The sequence below is a fragment of the Pocillopora damicornis genome, chromosome 13 (genome assembly GCF_964200805.1).
Source record: "Pocillopora damicornis chromosome 13, jaPocDami1.2, whole genome shotgun sequence".
Taxonomy (NCBI): Eukaryota; Metazoa; Cnidaria; class Anthozoa; order Scleractinia; family Pocilloporidae; genus Pocillopora; species Pocillopora damicornis.
The window spans coordinates 8299540-8320122 of record NC_142682.1 but is presented as its reverse complement, the minus strand read 5'-3'; the positions used below and the strand labels follow the sequence as shown (position 1 = coordinate 8320122).

Below are 20583 nucleotides of genomic sequence, written 5' to 3'. Positions count from 1 at the left end.
TCATGACCAAAAATGTGATCAATGCACAATTTTAGCATCTGCACTAAGCGATATAGAGAAACTGTTGCAAGAAATTTAATTCAGCCAAAGACAACCAAGACAAGGCTTTCTTCATCTACAAAAGTGCTAACCTGGCAATCCACACATGGATGTACCACTTGTTAAGAACGTCAGAAATGCACACCAAAAGAAAGATGTGCTCCTCTCACATGACAGCGTCGAAGGGGTCAGAGTGGCTGGTACAGACTCTCTGGAAGAATCTGTGAGTGGCAAGCTGTGCAAGATAGCAGGCATAAGCAAGCTAAATAACTTCTGCTTTACCAGTGGAAAGCTCATTGCCTGGAGAGCTTATGCTCTTGGAAGTGGAGAGCTGCTCGACGTAGAAATGAACTCAAGTAAGAACTGAAAGACCATGAATGTATTATTATGATTATTTTGTGCCCATCCCAAGCAATCAGCTGTTCATTTTACATGAAGTTGTAGTTTAGCTTTGTAACATTGTATTTTTACCACTGTGTAAACACTGCCATGAAACTCTTCCGGATAGTGAACTTTACTAGTGAGTAGATTGAATCCTTTTAGTTTATAACATTACGTAAGGTGAACACACCTGTACACGTGTGTTTATGTCCAGGTTATTTTTTGTATTTTGATACAAACCATTTTAATTGACAAGATTGATGTAACATGTGCATTTCCACTATATTTTTTATCCAACATGTTATGAAATGTTAATCAGAGGTATAGCAACCTACATAACAGGCCTCAGTTGTTCTGTAAAAGGTGAATAGTGCTATTCACTGGACAGTCCGGTAAATTACGATTTTTGATCAGACATTGTGAAGTTCAAGGGAATCTGCAACCATCCCTTGCCCTTATTCTCGGATATGTATATTTTGATCTCCAACCACTCGGTATTGAGTAAAAAGTTAGCTCCCTTACAGAATTTCTTGTTGTTCTTGAGGGCTTTGATTGCAACAGTTTCATAACCCTTCAAGTTATCTCCATTTCCAAGGATGTAGCATTGGGTTTGAAATGTCTACACAACAAAGATGTCACCAATCATAATTTAAAAGGCATGTAAACCCAGAAATAACCCTGGTGAAAAACCTCACAGGATCTTTGAGGATCTTCAAGGATTGACAAAGACCTGCCAAAGATCCTTAAGGACAAGGATCTTTAAAAGATCTTTAAAGGATCTGTAAAAGATCCTCAAAGATCTTTGTAAGCAAAAACGTTTGTTAAGATCCTCAAGGATTTGATAAAGATCCTCAAAGGATATTACAAAGATCCTCATAAGGATCCTCCCAAAGTTCTTTTCAAGGATCCTTCAAGATCCTCAAGGATTTAGCAAGGATCTTTCAAAGACCCTCAAAAGATCCTTTCAAGGATCCTTTCAAGATCTTTGTAAGGATCCTTAAGGATTTAATCAGGATCTTGCAAGGATCCTAGTCAAGATCTTTGCAGGATCTTTTTGAGGATCTTTCAAGATCCTCAAGGATTTAATGAGGATCTTTTAAAGACCTTCCAAAGATCCTTTCAAGGATCCTATTAAGATCTTTGCAAGGATCCTTAAGGATTTGATCAGGATCTTACAAGGATCCTACTCAAGATCTTTGCAAGATCTTTTCAAGGATCCTTCAAGATCCTCAAGGATTTAATGAGGATCTTTTAAAGACCTACAAAAGATCCTTTCAAGGATCCTGTAAAGATCTTTGCCAGGATCCTTAGGAATTTGATCAGGATCTTACAAGGATCCTTAAGTCAAGATCTTTGCAGGATCTTTTCAAGGATCCTTCAGGATCCTCAAGGATTTAATGAGGATCTTTTAAAGACCTTCAAAAGAACCTTTTAGGGATCCTGCTAAGATCCTTAAGAATTTGATTAGGAGTTACAAGGATCCTAGTCAAGATCTTTGCATGATCTGTTCTACAATCCTTTAAGATCCTCAAGGAATTGAAAAGGATCTTCCAAATATCTTTAAAAGATTCATTTCACGATTTTGTACAGCTCTTTGTAAGGATCCTTTTTGAATTTGATGTGGATCTCAAAGGCAACTTTGTCAAGATCTCTACCACATCTCTACATTATGAATTAGGTTCCTTTGACATCCTCAAGTAATTTCAAACATAACAAAATTGTAAATTGAGGGCTCACTGTTTTATAATTTAAACACAACAAGGAATTTTCGCAGAAAATTATTGTACAATGAGTGTAATGAAGGTTACCGCATAGCAACGCCATGCTCGAGGCTTTCGGGAAACTTTGTGACTACTTACATGACAACAAATAGGGTTTTGCATTATGGGATAGGAATTTATACGCGCCGAGATTTTTAACGGTCGCATAAAAACATAAGAAGCTCGTTGTTACGGCAAATATCATCGACAATGGTCGGAACTAAAGGGAAAATGTACACAGAAATAAAGGTAAAGGAAAGGCGTTTTCTGGAGTTCAGAAACAAGCGAAAAGAGAGACGGAAACAACCGAAATCGTCAATCAAACTCCAAGCAGGTCTCGCGATTGCTCTGACTCAGGGGCTGAATGAAAAGAATTCATTGGTACTTCTGGAAAAAAAATGAAGATGCCATCCTCGCCTAATGATTCTTACTCTGAGCTCTTGGAGAGTGAGGATGCAAATGATGTGTTACAGGGACAAGGATACAGGCTTATCGATCTAGAGAGATTCTCCTTGACACTCACTGAAGGACATGTTTCTGAAGGTGTGAATTTACTTGGTTCTGTGTAACCAACTTAAAAAGCTCTTTTAGAGGTTGTCATATGAATTCCCGAAAACACTTATTTTGTACCTCAGGATGTATTAGTTCAATTAATCTGAAGTTTTCACGGCTGTATCCTCTTACTGAGTTGAAATGGATAAGCTGACAGTTTCTCTATAAGCTGAATTTTAAGTAAGATGTTGTGGAATAACTCACCTAATAATCTCGGTGAACTTTGAACGGGCATTGTGCCCATAATATAAACGACTCCAAAAGTTCCTCAGCTCATCCAAAAGAACGACCCTAGTACTTTGTTTTGACACTAAAAACACTTGATTTCATGCAATCTTTGTGCAGTTATCTTTTCTCAAGTTTACCTAGGTTTTTCACACCATGTGGTGGACAAATTGATCTAATGTCAAATAACAAATTAGTTTAGGGCAACATATTAGTTATATTCAGTATGTGTGATTCCTAAGCTTTCCTTTGGTATATAGGTTAATATGGTTCAGAAATATAGTCATTGAAGTACTCTTGTTTGCCTTTTTTTCATGTTTACCCCCTCTGTAAGAGTAGTCTGAGTCTGGTCATAGTCTAGTCCTAGACAAGTTTAACACATATACTTTGGTCTTCTAATCTTTGAGCTGGACTGTTGCCAGATTTTTTGGAAAATGAAAATCTTAGTACTAACCTAAAGTCTGAACAGAAATAGTGTAGAAGTAGTCCTACTAGAAGAGGATGGGTAATAGTCCCTTTTAGGGTCACTCGGAACATCCGCTGACTAAGACCGTGAAGGCTCACGCTGGTGCACGAAAGTGAGGCTTATCCTGAGTCGCATCTCGTCTGTTCACCACACAATCGCTAATATAATCGAAAATGGAGCACAAAACTACTAGAAAGAAGCAAGCGAGACAAGGAAAGGAGTGTGCGGCCTCTGAATGTACGAATACAGAATATTTACGCACTGGAAAATCGTCTGGCTTGCGATTTTTTCACTTCCCGAAAAAGCGTTCATTAATACAGCGATGGTGCAACCTTATCAAGAGACACAACGGTTGAGATGGGTTCGTAGTTACTTCAAATACTGTTATTTGCGAACAGCATTTTCCTGCTAGTGACATCTTCAAACGTCCAGGAGGAAGTAGAAGTAGATTACGTGATGGTAAGAGTTTATATAAGTTGATTCAGCTAAGTTGTAGCTGCTTTACGTAAACGAGTCCATTCTCAAATTATAAACACAATGAACTGATAAAATATATTCATTTCAGGAGCTGAACCATCGATATTTCGGTGGACGTCTGGTATCTGTAAACAGAAAAGAGCGTCACCAAAACTACGAATCCCAATGTCAGTCAATTCGACAGACACCACAACTTCAAAAGTGACAACAACCGAACCAACAACCACCACAACTTCAAAAGGGACAACAACCGAACCAACAACCACCACATCAACATGTAATACGACTGTAAATATGGGCTACGAAACCTTTCAGAATTCGAATGAACCGGAGGACCAGGAAGTGTTTCATGTTGAAGCAATTCATTCAGAATGCTTGCCTTCACTTATGGTAACATAAACCATAATTAATTAACCATAGTTAATTATGCATAAACCTTAGAAAGTTGTCCTAAAATAACCATAAAGCTTGCATCTTTGTGCTGCAATGTTCTTTAATGTACATGGCAAACAACCTACGTTATCACATGAAAAAGCTAGTTTGTGTAAATAGGTTGAAACCAGTTTAATTTTGATTTCATATTTTTTTTAGTGTGATGTGTCAACCCAAACTGATATCTCATGGCCTCTGCTGTCCAACTGTGCACCTATTTCTCATGACCATAACTATGCATTTGAACTGAATAAGTCACCAAACAACAGCACTGAGTACATATTGACTATGGAAGAAAGGTTACAAGTACAGACTGAGATGGTTGATAATCTACAAAAGAAAGTTGGCAACCTACAACAAGAACTAGAGGAGTACAAAGATCGTGAATTTAAACTGGATAATTTTAAAGATGACAATGATGCAATTACATTTTACACTGGCTTTCCAAGCTATGAGACTTTAATAGGATTTTATGAATATTTCAAAGAAAAACTTGCAAAGCTGCAATACTGGAATAAATGCAATGCACCAGATTCATATGCGTATCAAGAAGAGGGAAGAAGAAAGCCTGGGCCAAAGCGAAAACTTTCACCACTTACTGAATTTTTTATGGTTTTGGTAAGATTGAAAGTTGGTCTCTTTGTTAAGGATATTGCAAGTAGGTTTGGAATATCTCCGGGACAATTTTCCAGAATATTTTGTACCTGGGTGAACTTTCTAAAGCTAGAATTGCAGTTGGTATTTCCCTTTCCTTCACAGTATCTTGTAAGGAAGAACATGCCTGATCAGTTTAGATTGTATCCAACTACTCGTATCATTCTTGATTGCACTGAGCTTTATGTTGAAGTTCCATCTTCAATGCTTGCACAGTCACAGACATGGTCCAACTACAAGCATCATAACACTTTCAAAGTATTAGTAGGAATATCACCAAATGGTCAAGTGACATTTGTGTCAAAGCTATGGGGTGGCCGTGTTTCTGACAAGGAAATCACACAACAATCAGGAGTGATGCACTTATTAGAACCTGGGGACAATGTAATGGCTGACAGAGGATTTGATATTGGTGGTATTTTGCCACCAGGCTGTCACCTGAATATCCCACCTTTTAAGGGCATCAGAGACCAGCTGACAGCTGATGAAGTCCAGGAAACAGCCCGCATTGCATCAGTGAGGATACATGTTGAGCGTGCTATTGGTCGCATAAAGAACTATCATATTCTAGAAGGTACTTTACCTTTGAGTTTAGCACACGTAGCCGATCAAATATTTTTTGTATGTGCTTATCTTACTAACTTTTTAACTCCTCTTCTTGAGCCTCAAATGTGAAGTTGATTTACATCTACTGTCAAAAAATAAGGATGAATTTTTCAAACGAGACAAGTTCCAGATTTTCATAGGTCTGCAATGTTTGATGTACCATAAGTTTGTAGGCAAACTAAGTAAATAAGTAAATTACAGTTGAAAATGAGTGGGGTTTGCATGAAGTACAGTAATGGTGTGCATTGATGCTTTTTAGTACATTAATGTATACAGTTCATAAGTGCATGTTCTCAGAATAAACCTAAGAACTGTGTGTGCATCATAAACACACCATTACTTTGTAGTAGTAAAGATAAGTTAGTTATGATTATCAATTCAAATACAAATAGGTAGTTTATACTGTGACATTTCAGTCCAATGTTAAATCAGTGCTGTTTGCAAAAACCTCTTGGAGTTCACAGTAAAGTAGGTTGTGAAAAACTGCTATAAACTCTTTACAAAAAAATGCAGAGTTTTATGTGGTAGTACTAGCAATAATAGAACAATGAAGAGAAATGTAATTGTGCATGCACTTAGAAATACTGGTATTCAATAAGGGCCTGATTATTAAAGTGGTCTGAGTTCTTTTGTTGTCACTCCATTCAGTCTCTTGTGGGCACAGAACTAAAAAAGCTCAACTACACTAAATGAGGTCAGCTTGCTTCACACTTTGTGACTACAAGAGATGTGGCTATGGTAAAAAGTTCATCAAAGTTGATTCAGATTTATTGAAATGATTGACTTTTTTGTACAATATATGCTTATGCAAATGATTAATTGAATTAAATGATGTCATCAATGACAACTGAATACTGAAATAATAAACATGTGAGGCAATAACATTTACAATGATACTGTTACTACTACTTTGCAGTTAATAATATTCCAATTTGAAGTTGTGTTAACTAACTCCAGCATAAAAGAAATAGTTTTTTTAAATTCTCTTGGTTAATGCAATATTGTAGTTGTGTACATTTTTACATACCATGAACTGTGATAAAGAATATATTACATAATACTGGGGCTGAAGTTGCTGTCAATGGAACTGTAAAATGGAATGTCCCCCTGATTATGAAAATCCATCTGTCCAATAATAGTTTGAAAGGTTATATCACAAGCATGTCTGATACACTCCAATAACTTAATATTCTAACACAACAGTAGAATTGATTCAAGAAGTAAACTCAAACAAAAAGCATGCTAAGCTATTAATATTTTACTTTTACTCTCAGTTTTTATGGTAGAGGCACTTGAACTTGCCATTAAACAAAAACTACAAAGTACAAACTAATAACAAACCTATGCCACTTGTGGATTCTTGGTATATGGCTTTGACATAACTTATGATCTATGTCTATTCCTTTTTGTTGCATACAAAATGTCTGTCCTGGTGCAGGGAAAGTATCTAGGAACCCACAGTACCTATTCATTCTTAGTTAATATAAAATGAAGAAGACTAAGAACTTCTTGTCGTGTAAGGCTGCCACCCTCCATGGTTATAAAGACGGACCCCTCTTTTAACCCTTCTTGTCAGAACTTCGGGTAAAAATGCCCGACGATAGAAGTAATCCAGCTTTGGTAGAGCTTCCTTGTGCCACCACTGTTTGTCAAATACTATCCTTTGTATGTAGAGGTTGTCTGCTCCAAACCATACAACAAAATCTACCCATTGCAAACATGAAACATACATCTGCCCTTGGACTTGATAGTAATACTGGTGTCCTATCTTCAATGTAGGCATCCCAGGCTTCAAAGTCATACAAAAATTCTTGTCTTGACAAGCCTCTTCAATTGTCATACCTTGTTTAGAGTATGGACATTTGATTTCGAGGCCACCTTTCTTACAGTGTGCCAAAGGATCATAAACCATTCTGTCCAAGCTAGCCCCCAATCCTGGTCTAATCTTTGATATGTAAGTCCCAACTTTCCAAACTGTCAAGCCTGTGTTTCCTTGGGAGTGTTTGTATTTAATATAATCATTGATAGCATTATCTTCATGCATGTGACCATACTGTAATGCTGAAACATTAGTGGTTTCTTCAATTTTGTACATGATTTGCTTTAAAAGTTTATCAGGTTCAACTTTTCTCTTAGCAGCAGCTTTGAAATTTGACGCAGTTAGTTTCTCCTGTTTTAGTTCCCTCCAAAAAGTATTGTCCTGGCCCCATGACAACCTTTCTATTCTTTCAACATCATTGTCAGTTATTCTCTCTTCATATATATCAATCATTGACTTGAATTTCTTTGTTGCAATGTCATAATCGTCATTGAATGGCAAGTCCATGTCATCATGTTCTGAGGTAAGTTCTACCATTTCTATACAATTAAGTGGTACACATTCACATGTACTGTCAACAATAACATTTTGACTGTCCAGGCTTGGCTTGATATCATGAAATAGAAAAAGAGAGCTACTTGGTAAGTGCTGGCTAAGTTTCACAAGCATAGAGTTTAATTTTGCTTTATTGAGCACTCTATCACATGGGGCTCTTGGATCATACACACTTGATTTAACAGAAGTTCTGTTGTCCTTTCCATATCTGTACTTCACAATGTTGATGTCATCAACAGGTTTTGCAGCCACTTTACTATTTCTTGGCACATTCCATGCACACAGCCTTGAAGTACATGTAACTGGTTCACTGCGATTTTGTAGTCCCTGTCTGTTGAAGTCTTCGATGGCAAAGAGAATACCACCAACATGGTTGCATTGGCCATGGCCACCAGAACCTAACCTGTCAAAAAATACATTTATAATAAAAATAATGAAGTGGTATTTGAGACAAGACATGAAATTACAGGTTCGATAAAATAATATAAACATGCTAAAAGACCTTTATATTCATTGAATTACATTGATTCAATATTTTACCGTCTACAATCGGATTCACACATTCATACATCACTGTATGGAAAGAGGTTTGCATAGTTTTGCACTAGTATTTCTACTCGTAAACATGTACAGTAGGTATAAACAATTCATAAAATAAGCAACTGAAAATATATCATATAATCTTACCCTGCAGGGCACTTACAAGCAGCCCTCAGTGTAACCGCTTCCGTTAGGATCGAAATACGTCGCGAAATATTTTGTGGTTTGATTTATGCTACCGCTGGGATTACCGCAGTATAGATAGGCATAGCGTATGGCTCGCGTTTCAGTTCTTCAGAAGATCCCGCGAGATCAAGATCTGTTAGTGAAAACTAGAAGACAAGTTAGAGCGAAAATCTCGATAGAAATCAAGACCCGCGAACGTTGGTAAGCAGCAATCTAATTATCTTTAAGGCTATGAAGCTATGTCGGTTTGTAATTCTGAAGTTATAGGTTTCGCTAGATTTCACTGCTTAAGTCTCTCTCAATATCACGTGCGCTTGGTTTTATGATCATTCCTTAGCTGTAAAAGAGACAAATATTTAAGTGATTTCTTAATGTAACTATTTCAGTTGACCGCTTTGATTCGATAAATGCCCTGAGGCCACAAGAATAGGAGTACGTAGGAACAATAAAGGAAAGAATCGTATGTCCATATTGGTTTGGTGTTTTCGATTGCGCGTGTAACAACCCGGGAACGAGACTTTCATTTCCAACTTGAGCGAAACCACTACACTCAGTACTTCGCCTTTGTTTGAAAATACTATTGCAACTGAGTATTTTGTTTGCTTCATAGAAGCCAAAACTTCTCCTTTGATGTAGACAAGTCCTCCAACTTCTGCAAGCTCCAAATCTTTGATATGACCTTTGGCAAAAAACTGGAAAGCTTTCAATTTCTTATAGCCACTAGTCTTCAGAGCGATGTGATCATACTTGTTTGTTTGTATGACCAAGTAGTCGTATAGATGGACAAAGTCAAACGCTGGCAAATTTCTCAAGTCCTTCTGCCACAGATTGTTCCCTTTGACATCTCTAATTAGAGTATCATAGCTTAAGTCATTGTCTTTGCTCTTGTGTGGAGCAGATAGTTCTAAAAACTGCGCTTCTGCTGTCTTTGAAGTCGATGGAGTGTCACATGTGCTCGACGCCAAGACGCCACAAATTCTTTCTACCAGATCGCTCTTTTTCCCGCTAACTTTTTGACCAGACTGTTTCAGAATTTCCTTCAGCTCATATAAAGTTTTCTTTTGAAGTTCCTGTCGATTAATATCTCCCAATGTGAAGTGTTCGCTTGAATTTTCGCGGTCTTCTGCCATTACGAACTTGGCAACATTAGCCGATTCAGGATAAGCCTCAATTCCATGTTATCGCGCGACTGCGATAATTAGAGTCAGCCGCGATTCTAAATAACTCCCAACTAACTCAATAGATGAGTATCGGGTATTAACAGTTATAGACGCAGTTGTATATACAGTCGTTCTACCAAAAAAGGAATTAGATGTAGAAGTATTTGTACAAATTAGGTTTATATTATATAATCACAACATAAATTAAATCTAGCCGACTGTGAATGTAATGTAACGCAGTACTTCGTAATTAGTGTTAGTGAGTAGCGTAAGCTGTAGTGTAATTAACTTTGTATTTGTTTGTATTATTCTAGTATTTGTGCTTTAAGTGAAAATAAAAAAAATAAATAAAATTTTAAAAAAATAATAAAATAAAAAAATAAAAAAAAAAATAACTCCCAACTGGACTATTCTCGTTTAGCAATAAAAAAAAGTTTTATTTCATTTTTTTATGTTTGGTTCAATTTTTCTTTTTAACTTAGTATGAGGATTTAAGTATGCTTATTTTCTTGTCAAAATTTCAAAGGTTCTATAACATTCTTGCTAAGATCTTCAACGATCTTCCATTTCCTTGCCAGGATCTTCAAGGTTCACTGACATTCTTGTCAAGATCTTTAAGGATCTTCAAATCTCTTGCAAAGATCTTTAATTTGGCTGTCAAAATCTTCAAGGATCTTTCTTTTTTATGCCAAGATCTTCAAAGATCTTCCAATTTATTGCCAAGATCTTTAAGGGTCTTTTATTTTCTTTCCAAGATCTTTAAGGATCTTCAAAATTTTCAAAAAGATCCTTGAAGATCTTGGCAAGAAAATGAGAGATCCTCAAAGATCTTAACAAGAATTTGGAAGATCCTCAAAGAATTTTCAAAGATCTTTAAAGGATCTTTGAAGATCCAGACAAGATCTTGACAGGAAAATGAAAGATCCTTAAAGATCTTCTCAAGAAAGTCAAAGATCCTCAAAGATCTTGGCAAGAAAATGAAAGATCCTTGAAGATCTTGGCAAGAAAATGAAAGATCCTTGAAGATCTTGGCAAGAAAATGAAAGATCCTTGAAGATCTTGGCAAGAAAATGAAAGATCCTTGAAGATCTTGGCAAGAAAATCAAAGATCCTTGAAGATCTTGGCAAGAAAATGAAAGATCCTTGAAGATCTTGGCAAGAAAATCAAAGATCCTTGAAGATCTTGGCAAGAAAATGAAAGATCCTTGAAGATCTTGGCAAGAAAATCAAAGATCCTTGAAGATCTTGGCAAGAAAATGAAGGATCCTTGAAGATCTTAACAAGAATTTTGAAGATCCTCATGAAGATCCTCAAGAGGATCCTCAAAGGTCCTCATGAAGATCTTGTAAGATCCTTAAAGATCCTTGAAAGATTTTCACCAGGGAACACTTTCTTTTCACATAGCTGTTCAGTATATATTTCAAGTACACCATCAGAGTAATTAGTTTTTCCTCAAAAGTTCACTTCCACCTAGTAAAAGCTCTTCAAAATTCAAAACATTCGCCATCTTGAATTGCGCCATCTTTCCTGAGACATCACAGGTGCAACCTTCCAGTATTGGGGGTCATAAACTTTGTTCTACAATCCTGTGAGATACATATAAGTCTTCTATGCAGCTGTGGTTTGCCGGTGTCATCACAATTCTTGTACTTATAACTTGATTGAATACATTTCATTTTTACGCGTGAATGCATAGCATTTATGAGCATGGGAGGTGTGGGGGGCAAAAAAAAGCGCTTGGTCAATTCCTGTGAACTTTTTTGCCCTGTTGAGCCGCTGACCAGTGGAAAAGCAAACCGCAGACTAGCGCAGGTTCAAATTAGTGTACATCATGCAACTGGAAGTGAGTTGACTTCCTTGAGAAATGGCTTTTTTCTTTGGCTATAGCTTTCATTCTTGGCTCTTCTTGGATGTATCGCTGCTCAACAGTTTTGAATTCATAATGTATTCTGTTAGCATTAGTGAACCACCCAGCCTGGTGAATATAGCAAGGTGCATTCCACTCAAACGTCACAGCGAAGGTTTGGTAAATGTACGCCAAGATTTTTAAAGGATTATATGGAGAAAGGCAAAGGTCCACACTGAAGATCTCTGGCGTAAATGGTTCAGAATGTAGCCTAGGAAATATACTGGCATCGCTTGTTTTGAGGTAAGCGTCTTTCATGATTCGTTCTTCATAATCTACAAAACACAACAGGTAAGTCTTCATAATGTATCTATTTAATCTCGTTGTTCAGGTTTGCTGCTTTACATGGGGCTAAGCTCACTGCAGCTTGCAATTGATTATAAGTATGAGTATACAAAATAAGGCTTAAAAAACAGCGGTAGCTTTAGATCAATTGTTTTGTTGTCTTCGGGAAGTACTTGTAAAGGTCACCTGATAAAACACTGATTCCCAGGATTCGCCATGTTGTGTAGTGTAGGCTTGAAGGCTTATAGTGTGTTTGCAGCTTTCTTGGTCAATGGATTCTTGCATCATGGCAATGAGCCTCTTGTATGTTCAATGATAGAAACATCACAACAACCCTTGACTAGCTGGGGTAAATCGAAAAGCTAGGACACGTACAGAGTGTTCGTCGAATCCCCTGCTTGTTGGGGTTATGTGAAAAGCGAGAAAACAAAATGCCAGCATATGAAAGCCAAGTATGAGCAAATGAAAGCCAAATACCAGCATGTGAAAGCAAAATTACAATAAATCAAAGCCAAATACCAGCAAATGAAAGCCAAATACCAGCAACTCGACGTCAAATACGAACACAATATTCATGCTAAGTACATGTCCAAGCAAATCTATGCTAAGCAATTCCAGAGATTTGATTCCATTACCTCTCCGAATGATCAGCATGGTAAGAGTTCAACACAATTTACCAATTAGGAACTATAACTGAAAATACCTCACGATAATTCAGTGAGCAACCATACTACAATGCAGATAAAATGACATGTAGGTTATCAAGGGCAAGGCTTTTTTTCTACAAGTAGGTTGCATTCTAGGAAGAAATGTGAAAGAGAACCTTCCAGAATTCCTTACAGAAAAGCTATCAAATTTTTGTGAAAGAGAAGATTAATTTGAGATGTTGCCAAATCATACATTAAGAAATGTATTCCAAGTTCATCTTAGCTAAAACTTGTGCAGTCTGAGGCAAACCATTGTTCCTTTAGAGAATGGCTGGCAAAATCAAAGTGCCTATTATCCTCTAAAAAGTTTTGTTTTTGTTAGGCAAAAGTTCTACCTCAGTTTTGTGCAGCTGAGAACATTAAAGTATAATAATATAATTATAATAATAATCTTTATTTTTTAAGATAAAATCACATATCCTAAGTTACAATATTAACTAAAAAAAAGCTATTTACAAATCATATCTAAAAATTATTCTGTTACTAAAAACGTTCTTAAACCTGTCAGTGTAGATTCTAGGGACACATATTTCTAAGATTGTACCTCATGTTCTTTTCCTTAGGTAAAAACTGGAAGAACTGGCATTCAGGGTCATTCAATCTTTTTTTGTAGAGTGTCCTGTCTGCCTTCTCTAGCAAATCTCTGATATTTACATTCTTGGACATAAACTTTCTTTTCATATACCGGTCTAAAAACTTCTGTATTACAGAAAGGTCGGAATCTGAGGCACCATAAACCGGCAGAGCGTAAGAAAAATTTGGTAAAACTATTGCGTTAAAAAGGTGATCTACTTCCTTCTGGGACATTCCTTCCTTACGTAAACATCCTGATACAAATAATGACTTGTTCGCCTTAATTACTTTTGTGCGCACGTGACTTCTGTATTTACAATTTTGTTGGAAGGTAACACCTAATATGGATAACTCTGCGCACTGCAGTATATTACTAACTGGCACGATGTCCTGACTGAAACCTTTCTTACGGAAAATAATCTCCTTGCATTTTGTTGGATTGCATGTCATACGATTGCAGGTGGACCAGCTAAGAAACTGATCCACCATGTCAGTGCAACACTGGCCGTTTCCCCAAAAAGGGACGATAATTGTAGAATCATCAGCATATTTAAGCAAGACTGGGCAACCTTCCAGATTGATCTCCAAGTCGTTAATAAACACGTTAAAAAGATATGGCCCACTGACAATACCTTGTGTCGTACCCCCATAACCTCACGCCACTGTCCCTCAAAACCATTATAAACTACTCCCTGCTGGTGTTTCTCAAGAAAGCCTAAATACCAGTTCACAATAAGGGGATTTAATAGCAATTGCCTAAGCTTAGATGACAGGAGTTCATGATCGACACAGTCAAATGCTTTACTAAAATTCATTGCAAATACTCGGACGGCTTTGCAGTCTTGCTCGTCTAAATAGCTGTAGATGGTATGCTGCATGCTCAAGAGCGCATCAGTGCAACTCCCCCTTGTTGTATAAGCAAACTGTGTTGAACTCAGATGCATTCAATAATGTCTCGTGCATGAGTGTTATAAACAGCTTTCTCAAACGCGTGTGCAATTACAGGCGTGATCTCAATTCCTCTGAAGTCCTGCTTGCCCTTAGGGATGTCGATCTTAGGGAGGGGCGTCACGTGGACCCTTTTCCACGAGGAGGGCCATTTGCCAGTTTTCAGGGAAACATTCCAGATCTTATGAATGACACTTGTGAAGATCTCAGCATGATCCCTCCAAATCCAAAAGGGAATGAGATCTGGTCCCATAGCGGTTTTCTTCAGATGTTGTAAGCAATTCCACACGTGTCTTTCTGATATCTGAGGGGCTTCTAAGCTCTTATCCACAATAGCTGGTACAGGCTTCATATATGCGTCATCAGTGCACAAATCGGCGAAGTAGTCGTTTAGCTTCTCCAGTGATTTAGTGTCCAATGTCATGTTAGCAGAAATGCTGCGTTGATGCCACAAGTTATCTACGTGCTTCCACCATTCTCTGGATCCGACAGGTGCCTTTGCAAGTGTTCTTCTGTTCTTACTAATCAATTCTCTTATTTTCCTGTTAACCTCAGCCAGCCGTAATTTATTGCTTGGAGCTATTCTTGACTTTACCCTCATTAACGATTTTACTAAGGGTGTCATTTACACCGGATCACGCGATGACATGTGTACTGACCGCAACGGCATACACTCATCCATGTGGTGTTTAATTTTTGCTTCCAAATTATTCACTGCCTCCTCGACATCATTTAAGTTTAAGGCACTGTCCCAATTCTCACCTACTAGTTTTAGGTACAATCCCTCCTTATAGTGTCTTCTACAATCCCTGATGCAAACGTTTTGTCTGATCGGCTTTAATTTCATTCCTGATGGTAAAATGACTGCTGATCTGTTTTTATGGACACAAAGTATGGAATGCATAATAAGTCTTCATCGTTTGGCATGTACATTGATGCAAGAATGTTAAAGAAATTTAAACATCATCAGCTGCAAACCCACCATCTACCTCATAGAATAATCTCTTTAAGTGGTGATGTTTAAGAGAACCCTAGGCCATCACATCGCCCAGGATTCAGCAACATATCCAGGACTGATTATTAAAGAAAAGTCTTTTTTACAGACAAATGTAATGAATTCAGATGCGTAACTGTTGGCAACTGCTGTCTAATTGGCTCTAATGTCACAACTATTGTTCCCTTGAAACAATTAACTTCAGGAAAAAAAGCTGCTTTAATCATAAGTCCTCTTCAATCACTAAAACAACCTAAGTTTCAAGAGTCTCATAATTTCAGTCATGTGTTCCGTACAAGAAATACAGCATATTGATCAGGAGCTCTCATAAGAGCTCGTAGAATCCCTGATCAATCCTGCTTTCATAAATATCTGTGCACCATTGATGGGTAGCAACAACCCATTTTTTTCTCTTCAACTCACTGGAGAGAGCCTCTGGCAATGGAGGAAGCTTCATAGCCACTGCCTACTTTTCAATAGCCTACAGGCCAGCTTGGTTAAAGTTGGCTACGGATCATAGTTGGGATGGCTGTCTACAGAAGAGTAGACTACTACAAAGCAATACTCAGTACTGGTGTCAAGTTGCTCTTCACCCAGACGAGATCACCCAAATGCCTGGGGACATCATCCATCAGCTGAAAAAGGAAAATGAAGAGCTAATTGGCAAGAACCAAGAATTACGAAAGAAAAAGGAAGGTACGAAAATAATAGAACATTGTTAGTAAGTGTGCTGGATTACATGTAAGTTAAACCAAGGTAGACACCAGCTTGAACAGTAGCATTTGAATTCTGAATGGCCAAATTAGTTTCTGGGCTAATGTTTTTCTAGTTTCTTTAATTTTAACTCCAGGTGAAAACCGTACATATGTAGACTTATCGTTTCATGTTCACCAATCACCAATTTTTACTACACAGAACTAACACACCGCATACAACTTTAGATGACTAATCTGTATTAGTTAACACTAGTCAAAATATACTTGACTGACTTCTACCCATATGTTACCCTTTGCATAGACAAGGCATTGCAGCTTTACGACGCAATAGCCCAGTTAAGATGCCTGCAAGGACAAAATGGCCATCGAGGCAAACATATTGAAAATGTTGGGCATTGACAACGACAGAGACATCTCGAGGAAATAAGGTATCTATATTAAACATTTACCAGACGACCAATTTTTGAAACACGTTTTATTTTGCACTTTTGCGATAATATGAACGAGATTTCTGAAAACCATGTTTTTGTAATTTGTGAGAGAAAAAGCAGAGACTGCTCTATGGTTTGAGGAGACATGGACTGACTCCAAAATTGCTATCGATCGTTAAAGGTCAAGAATTTAATCAAGGTAACTACCACTACATAGGTTGTAATGATCACGAAGATTTTGAAAAAAATAGTCATCACATCTTCAATAGTTGGTTTACAACATGTTAGCTGATGATTAAGTAGTTATCACTTCTGATAGTATGCATTTTTTTACAAAAGATCTGGATTTAACTCAAACAAAGTCATTGCCATTGGATTTCTTTCACTGTAATTAAACCCTCAGGAAGGATTAAGTAATCAAGATCCCACTGTATTATTATATAATGTACATGAAATTTATATTGTTTCCAACAGTTCCTACTTCTAGCTATGGGGATGAAGGCTGCCACCTCCAACAACGGCTTTGTTCAGTGTAAAATCTTTATGAATGACAGGTAAACAAGATCTTGTAACATTCTAATCACAATCTCATACCATTTTGCAAAACTTCTATCTTAATCTGTAATAAGGAAAATATGAAGCATTGGCAAATGTTCCCAAGTTACATTTCTCAGTTTTGTAGAAGTAACTGACATTATTTACTGATTTCTAGGTGCAACATGTCCCATACATACTCACTTTCAAAGTGCTGAGCTGTTGCGGATAGTTGATGACACTTGGTCCAAACAGCCAGGATGCCATTCAGGTGATGATTTGCGGCGCTATTTCCACTGTAAAATCAACAGATGGGATGCCGCAACAAACCTGCTACTGGTGGAGAAAAGGTAAGAGGAGTTTAGGGAGGAAGAAAGAGTTAAAAAGCCATATGAAACTGGAAGAGATCCAAACTTCACTGGAAGAGATACTGAGCCCCAGTTGATTAGCTCAGTTATTCACCCAGACATCATCAATAAATACTTTTGTAGCATATCCTCTGACCCTGAATATATAGCCCCTGCACCAATTGATATTCCTAATGGTGCAAGAATACCTAAAATACCTCTTAAGGTTGTTACAAGTTTTCTCTCTAGGCTTAAGAGGACTGCTAGTGGCCCGGATGAGCTCCCATACTGGCTTTTTAGAGATTTCGCCTATGATCTTGCCCCTGCTATTACCGATGTGTTTAAGAGCTCGCTGCGACAACATAAAGTACCATCCTCTTGGAAGATGGCAGACATCAAGCCTTTACCAAAGGAATCTCCATTAACTTGCTGTACCCAGCTTCGGCCAATTTCTTTAACTGCTGTTATCACGAGACTCTTTGAACGATTGGTCTATAGGTTTGAGCTTTCTAATATTTGTAACGACTATATTGATTTTGATCAGTTTGCCTATCGTGGTGGCCATAATTCTATGGCTTTAATCAAATGCCAACATACATGGTTAAAGTGGTTCAATGGTAATGCTGATTTTGTTAGAATTTTTTCCTTTGACTTTAGTACAGCATTCGACTCTGTATCACATAATATTCTTTGTAGTAAATTGAAGCAAGTTAATATTAATCCATATATTATTAATTGGCTTATTAGTTTTTTAGATCATAGGAAGCAGGGGGTTGTTGAATATGTTTCTATAAATAGTGGCGTTCCCCAAGGTACAGTCCTAAGGCCGGTCCTATTTTCTATTTTTATTAACGATATTAAAGCTGTTAACACTGATAAGAATCTTCTAGTTAAATTTGCTGATGACATAACTGTTAGTTTGCCGATTCAAAGTCAATCTGATGAAAACATGGGAACTTCTTTTACGAGGTAGAACTACCAAGACACCTCCTGAACCACTTGAGATTATAGGGAGGAAAGATAAGCTGAAATTATTGGGTGTTACCTTTGAGCAAGTGCCAGTTAATTGGGATACTCATATTGATTATTTACTGAGTAAGGCTAGCAGTAGGTTGTATATTTTAAGAATATGTAAATACTATCGATACTCTAAGGAGAATTTGGACTTAATTTTTCAAAGTTTGATCCTTTCTGTTTTTACATATGCGCTATTGAGGTCTGGGGGTGTGCTTTTCATAGTAAATATTTAAGTAGTATTGATAAGCTCTTTGCCAGGTGTTATAAGTTAGGTTACTGCTTAAAGCAGCATAGTATCTTGGATGTTTGTCATGATAGAGATATGAAATTATGGCAAAGGATCTCTTCCACGAACACTGCCTTAAGGGATCTTTTACTTCCCCAGAGGACACGGCAGTTGAGAAGTAGGTCGCATAATTATATTCTACCTAAGGTCCAGACAAGTCGTTTTAAATCAGTGTTTATCAATAGATGTCTTTTTAATTGCAATTAATCAATCTTTCTTCATGTAATTTGTTGCACGTCTGTTTGCGCAATGAATTCTTAAAAAAGACCTTTATTATTATTATTATGAAAAGAGGGAGAGTTCATATTGGATCGATGGTGGCAAGCAGAAGGCTGCAAAGAAGGTTGCCAGAATTTCAACCTCAACTCCATCAGCAACACCAATGCCACAAGCAATGACTGAAGGTGTCCTCAAGAAGAAATTTTCTATTTTTATTTATTTATTCATTTTTATTCTATTTTCTATTTTCACAATACTAATTTCTATAATTCCGATAACATTTTGACCAACGTGAGTCTGTCAGTCTATTTAAGAATTCCCTGCAAACAAATTTGCTAAATGCTTCGTTAAGAGCGTGGCTATTGTTAATTACTCCTATTGTTCACTTTATGTCACCTTGGGATTTACTTACGCATCCAACTGTTTGATTGACAGCAGCTGAAATCTGCCAAGAGACTCTTGTATTCTCAAAGGTTTATCTGCTGACCAATCACAACCGAATAGTTCAAGATATGCAAATTATTATGCTGCCCGCTCATTACATGGGCACTGCAAGTACATGTCGCGAAAGACAATAGCATTCTTGGTGATGCAAATAAATGCAGCACAAATACACAATTAGCAACACAAGGTGCCTCAGCTTCCAACTCCATTCCCCTGCTTGAAACCAGATTGTCTGAATTCAATAGAATTGCCCTTGATGTTTAGGGAGATGGTGACTGCTTTTTTCGAGCAGTATCTGATAAACTCAATGGCAATCCTGATAACCACTTACATGTCCGTAATCTTGGCATTCAGTATCTAATGCATAACCCAGAACAGTTTATAGAAAGTAATACTAAGCATTCCTGGCAAGAAATTTGAGTAACATGTCATGTCAGGGAACATGGGCTGATCCAATTATAATTCAAGCAGTGACCAACTGTCTCAACTTATCAATTCATATTGCTGAATCAAATGAAACTTTTAATCCTGTGACTATTGTTCAACCAACGAATGTGACAAGTGGATGCACAAAAATTTACATTGCACATATACGTGAAACTCATGACATGTCTACAGTAGAAAATAGTAGTTCTGATATACCCAAGTCAAAAAGAAGAGGTCAAGGTCAGACTTTAATTGAAGACAAACTAATCGATGAAAAGGAACGCAGAGCATGCAAAAAAGAATACATGAAAAAGAAAAGAGGTGATGCAGAATATAGAGAAAACGAGAACATTTATTCTATGCAAAGATACAACATTGAAACAATTAAGGAGAAAAAGAAAAAAGTTGTCACTAAAAGAAAAATGACAAGCCTTGAACAAGTAAGAGAAATTGACAAACAGTCTAAGAGAAAACACAAAGTATAGAATCCAGAACACATAAAAGAAATTGCTAAAAGATCTCTCATGAAACAGAAAGCAGAGAATCCAGAATATAGAAAAAAAAATCAATAACCAGAGTTTCAAGAAAAGAAAAGTAAAAAACTCAGAACCCATGAGCCAAATAAAGAGAAACTATGTTAAAGTTAAGAAAACAGTTCTGAGTGTTCATCGAATTGCACAATGTGCTAAAATGCAATATCAAAATGCACAAACTATATCACGACCAACAACTGATAGTTATGACTTACAAGCTCAGAAAAATGAGCACAATGTAATTTCTATGATCAATTTGTTTCACAATCACATTAAATGTGGCCCAGAATATATCTGTGACCAGTTGTGGTACAAGTCCTCAGTAGTGAAATGTGATGTCACCAAGTACAAAGTATGTTCTCGAG

General features: G+C 37.1%; 1 protein-coding gene and 2 pseudogenes across 4 annotated transcripts; 2 read left to right on the top strand and 1 right to left on the bottom strand.

Annotated features, from left to right (window-relative positions):
- The first annotated feature begins 2111 nt into the window (after positions 1-2111).
- LOC149035325 (uncharacterized) lies at positions 2112-6235 on the top strand. 3 transcript variants are annotated; one of them, XM_089191482.1, is made up of 3 exons: positions 2116-3882; positions 3989-4290; positions 4492-6235. In XM_089191482.1, exons 2-3 carry the CDS (start codon positions 4066-4068, stop codon positions 5659-5661), a joined length of 1395 nt encoding a protein of 464 aa, XP_089047608.1. In that variant the 5' UTR covers positions 2116-3882; positions 3989-4065; the 3' UTR covers positions 5662-6235. The 3 variants fall into 3 exon arrangements, with proteins under 3 accessions (XP_089047610.1, XP_089047608.1, XP_089047609.1); XM_089191484.1 differs by lacking the exon at positions 3989-4290 and having other exon boundaries at positions 2112-3882; XM_089191483.1 differs by lacking the exon at positions 2116-3882 and having other exon boundaries at positions 3889-4290.
- A 7107-nt stretch (positions 6236-13342) lies between these two features.
- Positions 13343-14377, bottom strand: LOC149035324 (uncharacterized; annotated as a pseudogene).
- Positions 14378-15151: 774 nt separating this feature from the next.
- LOC149035323 (uncharacterized) lies at positions 15152-20170 on the top strand (annotated as a pseudogene). Its single transcript, XR_016182577.1, has 5 exons — positions 15152-15329; positions 15659-15961; positions 17125-17296; positions 17543-17924; positions 19320-20170. The product of XR_016182577.1 is annotated as an uncharacterized LOC149035323 (transcript).
- Positions 20171-20583: the final 413 nt, after the last annotated feature.

Coding starts and splice junctions, on each gene's coding strand:
- LOC149035325 (XM_089191482.1), top strand. CDS start 4,066: ATGTCAGTCAATTCGACAGACACCACAACTTCAAAAGTGACAACAACC. Junction 4,291..4,491: donor AATGCTTGCCTTCACTTATG/GTAACATAAACC, acceptor TATTTTTTTTAG/TGTGATGTGTCAACCCAAAC.